General features: G+C 36.6%; 2 protein-coding genes across 2 annotated transcripts; both read right to left on the reverse strand.

Moving 5' to 3' along the window:
• Positions 1–202: 202 nt before the first annotated feature.
• LOC130645899 (uncharacterized) lies at positions 203–1,354 on the reverse strand. Its single transcript, XM_057452024.1, has 2 exons — positions 1,148–1,354; positions 203–1,084 (listed from the first exon to the last, which is right to left on the reverse strand). The coding sequence occupies exons 1-2, from the start codon at positions 1,352–1,354 to the stop codon at positions 203–205; spliced, it is 1,089 nt and encodes a 362-aa protein (XP_057308007.1).
• A 45-nt stretch (positions 1,355–1,399) lies between these two features.
• LOC130645900 (uncharacterized) lies at positions 1,400–4,479 on the reverse strand. The gene is made up of 5 exons (XM_057452025.1): positions 4,434–4,479; positions 4,008–4,117; positions 3,571–3,834; positions 2,609–3,465; positions 1,400–2,504 (listed from the first exon to the last, which is right to left on the reverse strand). The coding sequence occupies exons 1-5, from the start codon at positions 4,477–4,479 to the stop codon at positions 1,400–1,402; spliced, it is 2,382 nt and encodes a 793-aa protein (XP_057308008.1).
• Between the last annotated feature and the right edge of the window lie 7,677 nt (positions 4,480–12,156).

Genomic DNA, 12,156 nt, shown 5'->3' on the forward strand with positions numbered 1-12,156 from the left:
TTCCTCTGACTCGTTTTTGCACTTCACCACGAATGAGGTATGGTCCAAAGAAATCCAAACTGGTTGAACTAAACGGTGGCGATGGGCGAAGTCTCTCAACAGGGAGGCTACTCATGACTTGAAGACTCTTTTCCTTGCGTTTCCTTATACAGATAACACATCGCGACAGTATTCCTTTCACTATGGCTCTCACTCCAATGATCTAGTAGTGCGACCTAATTCTTGATATCGTCGCTAATATCCCCAAGTGTCCACTCAACTTATGCTCTGTTGAGGCAATAAGATAGGATAGCCTGTGATTTGCTGGTAAAAGGATGAACTTTTGCTTGTTCCACGTCGCCTCCATCCCTCGCTCTGTCCGACCACCCACCACCAGAATTTCATCTTCATACTTCGGACACAGCTTAATATACTTTTCCTTCTTAACTCCGTCCTCGATAGTTCTCTGAGCTTCCTTGATCCAAAAATTGTCTGCATATTGCCGGTCCTCTATTGTCAGCTCGCCTTTGCCTATTTCTCTACCTTGGTTGGTCGACAGGAATCTTTTGTATAATCTTAGGATTCTTGCTGTCGTATTTCTAAGTAGCTCGAGTTTGCTGAAGCGCTCAATATCGATCCTCTCAGCTAATGTTTCCACAAACTGACCATCGGACACATTGACAAAAGAAATCTTTGGACATTCTGGTAATTCTTTTAAGGTGGTGGTACTTTGAACGGGCCAGTTATCAACGCATCGAGACAAAAATCGTGGTCCGGTCTGCCAAATGCTTTCCCTGTCGAGATCTTTTGGATGTTTTTCCCTGGTGATCCAATCAGCTATGTTTAGATAACCCTTCACCCAAAACCATTCTGATGGACTGGTAGAGTGTTGTGTTTCGCCAATTCTGTTTGCAGCAAATGTGTTGAAACCATAACTTTCCTTCGAGATCATCGCTTTTATTATTTCACTATCAACTATGTGATACACTTTTGAGAACTTCAATTTAGTCTCCTTTTTGATAAAGCATCTGATGCGCTTACTTAAAACAGCAGCAATTAACACCAAGCGCACAATGTCAATTATCCTTATGGGTGCGACTCTATTCTTAGCCACAATGATTCTACTTCCAAATGACCCGTCAATCAGTTCCCATCTGGCTTAAGCCACGGCACCATATGCTGTTCCAGATGCATCAGAAAATATGACCAATGCAGGTTCTCCAACAGCTTTCTCCGGTTTGATGGCTCGCGGGTAAGAAATCCTTTGTAATTCAGGTAGGACTTGAAAGAATTCACGCCATTCATCCGCTAGATTTTCCGGCAGTGGGTCATCCCATGATATTTGTCGATCCTTTGTCCATAGTTTTCTCATCATGATTTTGGCTTGTACGGTGTAGGGTGAAAGAAGTCCTAAGGGATCCTATATACCGTTGACAACGGATAATATCTCTCTTCTTGTGAATCTTGATGGCTCTGAAGTCTGTTGGAATCGGTAGAGGCGTTGACTTTGCTTGTTAATATCAAAGAGTAAGTGGTCAACTTTAAATTGCCATTTCACTCCAAGCACTTTCTCCGTATCCTCATTATCTAATTCACCAATTGGATGAGTTCCATCACTACCTGGTTTCTCTAACCCAGATATCGTCCATTCCTTAATCTTAAAACCATCCGTTGCAAGAATGATATCGATCTCCCGAGTTCGCTGAATTGCTTCCTCCGCGTTATCAGCGTTGTCTGTGATGTCGTCCATGTAACTGTTGTCTATAATTGCTTTACACGCTATGGGGTAGTTCTGCCTTTGCTTTTCTGCCGTCTTTCGTAGGGCGACCATAGCCATAGTCGCGGAAGGTTTGTCTCCAAAATTTACAGCTGTCATCGCATATGTGTTTGGTTCTTTATCTGTCTGAAGATCTCGCCATAAGAACAAGTGTGTCATCTGATCACGAATTGGTATTTTTATAGCGTGAAACATTTTTGATATATCACCAAGAAGGGCTACACGATTTTCCCTGAATCTCAGCAAGACCCCCAGCAACGTGTTCAACATATCTGGGCCTTTAGCATAATATTCGTTGAGGACATGGCCGTGGAAGTTGGCACTGCTGTTAAATACAATTCTACACGGTGTACTTTTAGAATCCGGCTTAAGGACGGCATGGTGGGAAATGTAATGAATTGGTCCGCGATACTGATTCAATTCTTCCGTACTGACTATTCTGGAAGCTCCCCTTTTAATCATGTCTTGAATTTGTCGATTGTAAGTATCAACATGTTCTAAGTTCTTTAGTAAGCGTTTTTCGGTTGACTGTAATCTTGCTAGCACAACCGATCTATTGTTTGGAAGTTCATGGGGGTCCTTTATCCATAGATAAGCCGCCTCCCACCTTTTCTCGGTTTCATCATATTTTAAGTTATCTTCAATTAGCCTGTATTCTCTCTCTTCCTTCAGTGTCATATCCTTTCCCCCTGAATGACAGTTTCCACATTTGCAAGAACCACATCTAGGTGTACACTGAATTCCTAAGCTTTCAATAGAAAAGAATTCGTTTAGATGCCCTTGAACGTGGCAGACCTGTGCATTTTCCACTCTTTTAGTCTCACCTCTTCTCACTGGCTGGCAACCACCTACTAGGCAACCAAATTCTGAAGTACAAGTAAATGTCCTGCAAATTTTATCGGCACTGGATGGAAAGCTGCGTAGTCGTATCCAATGAGACAATCTATACGACCTCCAAATTGCGGTCTGTTAATACTGGTATGTGGAATGTCTGCTGTCAGTTCAGGATTTTCATTCGTGTGCAATCCAGCAATGTCATTAGAAATAACGTCAATCCCTAAGACATTGATTCGAATATACCGATTGTTCTCATCAATGAGCGTAACATTGTATTTCATAGATTCGATAAGAGAAACTTCTCCACCGACTTTTGTTATCTCCACTCTTGTACTCCTTCCGCTCAAATTTAGTCTTCTGGCTGCGTCAAAAGTAATTAGTGAAATAGTGCTTCCTCCATCCCACAGGACATAACATCTTACTTCCTGGACTTGAAGAATGACCTCTCTTTTTTGAGCGAATGAGCGGCCATGAAATACAGCTCCAGAAGCGTGCGCTTCATGTAGAAGTTGGTGATGGGGCAATCCACACTCCTCTTCGCGACATTTGAATCCTCTCTTGCAATTGTTAGCCACATGTCCTACTTCAAGACATGCAAAACAAGCGTTATACTTTTTGGTTAGATCAACTCTTTCTTCCGGAGATTTGCTTTGAAAGAGTCTGCATCGCCAGATAGGATGGTCCCCGTTAACTTGGTGCAACCAGCAGCGCTGCTTCAATGTATTCTCAAGGCTATTTCGGGGATCTCGAGAGTCGCTTAGATTAACATTTCCCCGAAATTCATCACATGATCTGATATTGGAGCACTTGTATTCAATTCTTTCGCGATACGTTAAGAGTAATTTCAATAGTGCTTCCTCAGCCTCTGATTTCTGAATAAACCAATTAGTTTTTTCTTCCAATTCACCATAGACGTTATTTAGTTCCTCTATCTAATTATCTTCCGTTTCTTGCTGTTCCGATGCCAAGATCGAAACAAATTGATCGTGCTTCTCCTGCACCACTATCCAAGCTTGTCTGAGATCTGAAAATGTATTTTTAATAGTGGCGAGAATAGCATTATTTTCAAGAGATTTTCGTAAGTTGTTAGCTTGTCTTGTGTAAGTTCTTTTAGCTTGTATGCGTTCCCTTTTCGCATTCGACTGATCGGGTACATCGTTTTCTGTGGTGCTCATTTTTGGGGCGGATCCGCAGTTTATAGCTGGCCGGTCCGAAATAGCCCCAAAGTAGCGTTTATTTGTCTACAGTGCTAATTGAAGCTACGAAGTCGCTTCAAAATTTTGGCTTCCTCGTAATTTTTTTTAAGATGGCGATTTGGACAGTGTTCTTGCGTAACATTAACAGTGAATTAAGTACATATATAAATTCAATAAATTCGGATGTTCAGTTGATTTTATAATCGCCTTTGCGATACATCAAGTGTAGTCAGTAATCGAATGTTTTGTGGATCATACAGATAGAAAACAAATTTGTGGAAATGTATAATCAAACATGAGATTCTCTTGGCTTGGCAAGTTCGATTACCTATACAATGAACAAAATAAAACTTTAGTTGTGAACATAATCAAAAATACAAGAAAAATCGTTAAAAAAAGACTGTCATTTTCTCACTTTTCGACCACGTGTTTGTCGTATTGCATTCTACTTTCTCAGCTGCCTTCTTAGCGTCTGTACTCTACGATATTGTTTGTTTATCTTGTGCACTGCCGGTTGCTGAAAGCGTTCTGCGAACGAAGTTCGAAACAACTATGTCGTCGTTGCGCAATCGCAACTTCCACCATTGTACGTGATGTACTCCTGGTAGCAGGACCAGCAGAGCAGCCTAGCTCTTATGAAGAACCTCCGTCCACAGGAGCATCTGTCATAGGTTTCGAGCAGGCGTTCATATTCATCACAGTGTACCATTTATGTTACAGCCCGAGGGTTGTAAGATAACCAGTGATCTCATCTAATTCAACTCCCACGTGGACAACCAGGGGAACATTTCCTGGGATCTGAAATGCTCCGAGACATATTGTAGTAGCAAGGGCATCCGTCCAACAGACCCTGTACATGCTTGAGCAGCCATGGTACTCTTAAACCGCCCTGGTGTACATGTCTTGGGTCTTAAAAGCGTCTGGAACAATCCCGAGTATCTGGGATTCCTCTTCAACGGTCCCGATACACATTTCCTGGGTCATAAATGTTTCTGGAAGAAACCTGAATACCACAGGATCATTTTCAACCGCACTAGTGCACATTTCATGGGTCTTGAAATGGTCCGGAATATACCCGAGCATCTGGGTTTCCCCACTAACTGCCCTGGTATATATTTCTTGCGTCTTGAAAGTTTCTGGAACATGCTTGAGCAGCCATGGTTTTCGGGCGCACATTTCCTAGGTCTTGAAATGGTCCGGAACAATCTCGAGTATATGGGGTTTCTCTTTAACCTCTCTGGCCTACATTTCATGGGTCTTGAAATGGTCGCGAGTTGCATTCTCATGATGTCGGCTCATCTTTATTATTATATCCCAGGCTCAACTAGCACTGTCATGGCTTTGAATAGGGACTTTCCCCTACTCGATTGTGCATGCGCTAAATTTATCGGTTTCCGTCGGCTGGGTCACGTGTTACTGCGCATGTCTTGGAATTTGTCGGATTTCTCGGAATTTCCGGTTTTGTCGGATTACTTGGAATTTCCGGATTTGCCAGATTTGGGGAATTTCCTTTTGCAATGATGTCGTGTGCGTGCGCTTGAACGCACCATTTATATCTCTCTGGAGCGCTTAATAAGAGCCGTAAACTGTGTCACACAATCAGTTGGAGTGCTTTAGTACAGGTATACAATATGTTGTAAATCAAGTGAAGCGCATACACAATTATAGTGTTGCGACTATAACATATTTTTTAAAAGAAAGAAAATTTCCCCCAACGATAGCTGAAATAAAAACAGAGTTTACAAACCGTAGCTACCCCGTCATATCAAAAACAATCGGTCTGTATTATTTTATTTTGCGAAGTAAGATTTTGTGAAAGTTTAAAAATTAATCGTGACAACAGGCTTAGCGCTTATTACAGTTAAATGGTGTCGCACATGCGCATAGGGATAATACCCTTTTGAAAAACACTTCATTGCAGCCTCTGTTTAAATAAAAACCCAAGAAAGAGTCCATTGTTAACATATGGCTGAGCGGTTAGTACAGTTAAACAGAGTTGAACGGGCATATAGGCATATTACCGTTTTCCAAAAAATCTTTATCACAACTTCGTTGTCGTTACCCCGTCCAGTTAAAAATATCACTCAGGCATTTAATTTTGCAGAATAAGTTTTCATGACAATAATAAAAGGTGTAGCTACCTAACTGCATTTAGCATAATAATTTTGTTGTAGCCAGCTAAAAACTGCATTTGGCTGCTTTCACTATTTGCCAGAGATAGCTATGAAGATCTAGCCACAACCAAAACAAAATCAATATAACAAACTGAATAAGAACATCAAAAGAGTGAGGATAAAAAAGGCTAGCTATAGCTTTAGCAGAATGCTGCCTTGAAATGTATGTTCCTAGCTAAAATCTAAAAATTGGTTTGTTTAAAATTTATACATTGCTAAAAATGTGACGATATGTTCACCTTAACACGTAAAAACATCGAAATAAATATTCCTATAGATACAACGTATTTAGAAGAGAAACAGGTCAAAAGGAGATTTACTAACCGGTCAACATCACCTCCAAACTAAAATGGCTTTCGAGCATGTTTTCGTTATTTATCCGGTTCTGGCGTGATTCCGAAATTATTCCGAAATTATTCTGCGTCCAACCGAAAAACTGATGACCGTAAAAATCGGGCCCCGCGATAATTTTCCGAAAAAACCTTCGCGCAACCATTTTGAACAGAATACGGCTATTATTATAGAGATTACCAATACCAATTTATTCTCGATACCAAAGGTACTGGTAATTATTACCAATATTACCGATACTAATTTATTACTAATATTAAAGTGCTAATGATAGCTGGCAATTAAAAAGATTAATGCTATACACGATTAACCCCATAGCTCCCGATTGCACATAAAGAAGACTGGACACTAGTTTAGACAGGACAGAATTTTAGCACTAGAGTGTTCTCAAAAGGGTTTCAGGAGAGGAAAGATGTTTATTCGAATACATAGCTACAAAACTTTTATTTCTAAACAGTTTTTTTTAACTACAATAGGAACAGGAAATTGAGCTGTTGTTGGATGCACTAAAAACTTGAGGATATTAGATAAATGGAAAATTAGTCCTTGTAAAACTCACAATGGTGTGCTAAACAAAGAATAAGGTTGTGAGTAGCCTTTTGAATTATATTGCTATCCTGAGCCTGTTAGATATATGGAAAAGAGAAGAGAGTGGGTAAAGTTTATTAAAAACATTAACCAAAATAAAAGTGAATGGCATCCAAAACGCTGTGATCGTAATGCAGTGTTCATTTTGTTGAAAAAATACCTAGTGTGGAAAACCCTGATGCTACACTACATAGGGGTTACGAACTACGTCAAACTGCTTCAAGATGAACACTGTTTATAAACTTGTTACCCTCAGCAAAAAAATGTCCTAGAAAATTGATCAAGAAAACATTGGTATTACTACTGAAGCAAATGCAAATCTTTTTATGTTACGATACCATCATCTAGTCGTACCCCCAGGAGCCAGATTAAAGTCACAAATGACTTTTAGGGAATGTAGTAAAACAAAAACTATGGCAAATTTATGAATACATGGGGAAAGGTTAATACGGCGTATTAAAATCTATCGAATCCTACAGGCAACTTTAAGAGCTACAATGCTGTATCATGTTGATGATATTGTTCGTATATGTGCAGCACATTTTTTCACATTCTTTTCAATAAAAAATCAAGTACAACATCTGTCGGAAACTTATAGCCAACATGATACACCATCTTCCTCAGATACCCAACCAGAAGAGAGGTCCATTGGTATAGCGTAGTTATATTTGCATTGCAATGTATTTACTTCTATTCTCTTCTATGTTCAACTAATAGCTTGCTAACTATTCTTCGTTTAACTGCTCTTCCATCTGCGCTGCAGTTTTCACAGGCTTTACGTTGTTCTCGCTGGCAGCAAATACCCTTGCTACCAACTCACATAGCCTTTAAACCTCGCATTCTTACGTATGTCTTCAATTATTTTACTCCTCTAAACTAGTTACTAGTCTTTTCCTTCAACGCGGTTTCATGATGGTGGGCGGACGGAGTTAATTGGTGTATTGAAATGTCTATAAGGAAACTTGCGGTTGCTTATATTCTAAAACTCCGTATGCATGTGCAATTATGAATGAAAAAAGTAGGACCATTTTTTAAAGTTTATAATCTTATTATTCTAGGCTAACAATGCTTTAGATGCTTTCTAAGAATCATGCTTTTCTTTCTTACGATAAGAGATCTTAAAGATACAAATCTTTAGCATACAAAAATGAAACAAAAAGAATCATTCTGCAAATCAAATTATTCATAATGGCTCATGCCCGCGTTTTCAAGAATATTTTGCTTCAAAGTATTTCATGAAAAAAAGCCTATAAAATGTGAAAGCATCAATGGATCAACTTGAAGTTTTCAGAGACGTTTTCGTAAAGATCAATTATGTTCTAAACACATATTGATGTTTTTCCACTTTCTCTCAAGAACACAGAAGTTTTCTTGTGCTTTTAATGTTTACATATCCTTTAAAAGATGATTGGCTAATAAAATTTAGAAGCCACTTACACCTCAGCCTTCACAGAATAGGTATTTGGATGGCTTTTCAAAAACGTAAACAAACGCAAGTGGGCCGCAAATCTCTGTATATCCAGTGGACTTTGTATCGCGCATAGCTTCAAAGGACACCGCTTTTAACAGAAATGTAAATACCGAATTTGGCCTATGTGGTTCTTCTTTTCTTGCCTGTCAGTATGCGCGCGCATATACGATTTTTGCAAACATGTGCAACACGTCTTTTATCGTCTCAAAGATAATATTTGACAAAACTATTCAAATCAACTAAAAAAATTGAAATAATGTTGAGAGTACGCGGAGCCATGATGTATAAGAACTTAATTTACGGTTTTAATATTAACTGTAGCATTTTTAGCTAGGTAGGGATTTTAAATGCCACATGAAATCTCAGCCAAAGAACTATTTGTTTAAAATAAGTAATCAAAATACGCTTTTTAGAATATTTACCAATTTTATCAAACTTCACAATTTCTCTTTTTCTCTCGGAGAGGTTCGGAAGTTGAGAACGTCTATTTCTAACATATTAATAAATATTTTGACTCAACACGCTCAGTGCTGTTAAAAACCTGTCCTACCATTTTTTTTAACATGGTTCATTTTTTGTTAAAAGGATTGCATTTAAGGGAGAGGTTTATATTTTCTGCGAGATTTCACTTTAAGATGCTTCGGTCGCGCTTTTAAAGCATTAAATCAACTTACTATATTGAAAAATTTGTTGAGGTCAGAGTAAATATAAATATAGCTAATCATGTGGAATGAAAATGAATAATTGATTCAAAACAAGAAACACGAAATTTACGACATGCACTGCACATACTCCTGTACCAATTATGATTGGTTAAAGTTTTACACGTGATTAGATAAACACTGTTTATTGGGTATATTTTTGGACGATAATAGTAATTTACTGACGTCAATGGTAACTGGTTTTTCTTTCTTATATTATCTATGATGCTTCACACAGGACACAATAATATATTTTGCCACGTTTGTAACACGATGGATTTTAAAGTATTTTCTTTAATCTTATTTTTTTTGCTGTTAAATACATTGTCACAGATGATTATCTTCGAATCATTCACAACGTCAATTCCATTACTAAGGGGCGGATCATAAAGCATGCTGAAGGATATACAAGAACAACTTGTCTGTTAAAATGTCGTAATGATGAAAATTGCGACAAAGCATATTTTAAAGCAAAAAGGGGTGATAACAGCGTAGGAGAGTGTTGGTTTGTCAAAGAAGCAAACAACGATGAGTTGCAAATGAAGCAAATATCAAATGGTGAAAAAGTGGAATCATTTCAGGTAATGTTCATAAAAAAAGAAGAGAAGAACAAGGTTGAAATTCTCCTTTAATAGCGACTTATTATCTCCATCTGGCTCTAACACATTTCTGTTTAAATGGAAAGTATACCAAATATAGGTGTGGAAACATTGCACGTCAAATATTAAGTAAAAAGTTTAAAAATACGTGCAAAGGTTAGGATAATAAGCTATTTTTACCAATAGCAATTTTTACCAATATAATAAAACCAATGTTGACAAGTATGTTAGGTATTCTGCATAAGCGTGACAGGATTACTCCTTGTATAAATGCATAATATAGCCCTGATTCTTTATAATAAATTATCTTTGCCACGTACTAATTTTTCCTACAAAGTTAATACAGCTCTCTATTTTAAGGTGCTAAAAAATTATTCGTCAAAAATTTTTTTTAACTTCTAAGGTTGACCAAACACATAAAAATACTAATATTGGAAAAGACTAAAAAATTCTCAAATTGTGTACCAATATTGAAACACGGCCAGGTTCAAGCTGTAAAAATAAAGAAAAACTTGCTGAGTAAACTTGGGCGCTTGCGTCAGCATTTAAAACTTTTTTCATTATTGTTTACACCCGATATCTATGTGTTGTATTTTTAATTACTATTACATAATTTTTAAAAAAAGATTTTTTAATAATTTAGTCTCCCAAAACATTTTCTGACGTTCACCAAATCATTTCAAACGTACACTTTAATGTATACTTTACTATATACCAAAATATTAAATATAAAAAGATGATTTGCAGTATGGAAATATACCAATTTGTACCCAGTGAAACGTAAACCAAGGCCTTGCTGGCTATGTTAACTTATTTCCATGTAAATGATGAATATGATTTATCGACCACATAAACAGACTGACCATATATTCACTGAAAGAATACGTCTGATTTTAAGACTTGGGTATTTGTATCCTAAGAATATTCGAAATAAGTCTAGAAACCTATTTTATTGTTTATTATTGGTCAGTTTTCAACATATATATTAGTGATATTAATAATCAATAAAACACAATTTATTTTCACGAAGCTTTCCGTAATCTAAGTTACATTATCAAGTAAAAAATGATTATTTCAAATCAACTAGCTTATATACATATCTACCGTAGAAAAGTAATTCGTCAATTAATAGGCTACTAGCTGTTTCCCGTGGAAGAATCCACTGTATTCCATTTAATTTATGTAGCAGATATATGTCCATCAAAAAACAAACAATACAGCAGTGCGCATCTTACATCTGCATTATTATATAAATGACCAAAAAAATTAAAGGTTTTCAACAACTGCAGTATTTATGTGACAATTAAAATCTAAATCTACTAAAATTACTTGCTCTGACCATCTGACAAATGCGAAAATTATTCGGAAAGAAGTTTCCAAAAGCATTTCAACATACATCTCACCCATAAAATTTAAATCACTTAAAACGCCACATATATACAAAAAAGCTGATCAATGTCAAACACAAATCTCTCTCATTGTATATGTTAAAATCAGTTAGTTTATTGCAAACCCTGCCAAAGGTTGACACACAATGTGAAAAATAAACAATAAATTGTGCCTCTGACAGAACTTTTTATCTAAGGTGTAAAAAAAGGGATTTGCAAGGACAAATTATAATGCAATAAAACATTATTTGATATATTGCATACAGTCCCTCCTCACCAAACTTTAGACAAAATGCCAACAAAATAACGGTGTTTAAACCTAAAATTAATAAAGTCCTTTTAGCAATTTGCATGCTGTTTTACCATCAATAAAGTAAACAAAATTTCAAATCTCACATAGTATTCTGTCACAAATTTTCATAAAATATATATATAAGTCATAATGAGTCATGTTAAACAACAGCAATCATTCTGTATATAAGTTCATTTTATGTCAATTTTTGCACCAATTTTGCAACACAAAATACAAATTCTAAATAATACTAAAATCTCTTATTTTGGTCCTTCGCATACCGACGGTCTCCCACAAAAGTTTAATCAAAATGTAAAAAATGAGAGGTAACGACAAAATCAAAGTTTGCAAAATTTAACTATTTCAGTACATATATCTACTGCATATGCCCTCTAAAACAATATTTTAATCCAAAATGCCAAAGAAAAACAGTTTGCAACAAAAATCAGTTATTTCGATAATATTGCATACACTCTTTCCTCACAAAAGCTTTACAAACTGTAAAAAAAAAGAATGGTTGTAGGGAGTGCTTCTGATTCAACAAAAAAAGTTTTTTTGACATATTGCATCTAGCCCTTACCCATTAAATCTTACACAAAATTTCCAAAACTATATACGATTTAGAACACATCAAATTTAAATCGAGAAGGATCAGTTATTTCGATATATTGCACGGAGTCCTCCCCAGTAAGAATTTATACAAAATATAGAAAAACAAAGCTTGCAAGGTGTAAAATTGAATTCTTCTTCTGTGTATATATATATGGTCCTTCCTCGCAAAATTAACATAAAATGTCAAAAAG

Source organism: Hydractinia symbiolongicarpus, chromosome 5 (assembly GCF_029227915.1).
Source record: "Hydractinia symbiolongicarpus strain clone_291-10 chromosome 5, HSymV2.1, whole genome shotgun sequence".
NCBI classification, from domain to species: domain Eukaryota; kingdom Metazoa; phylum Cnidaria; class Hydrozoa; order Anthoathecata; family Hydractiniidae; genus Hydractinia; species Hydractinia symbiolongicarpus.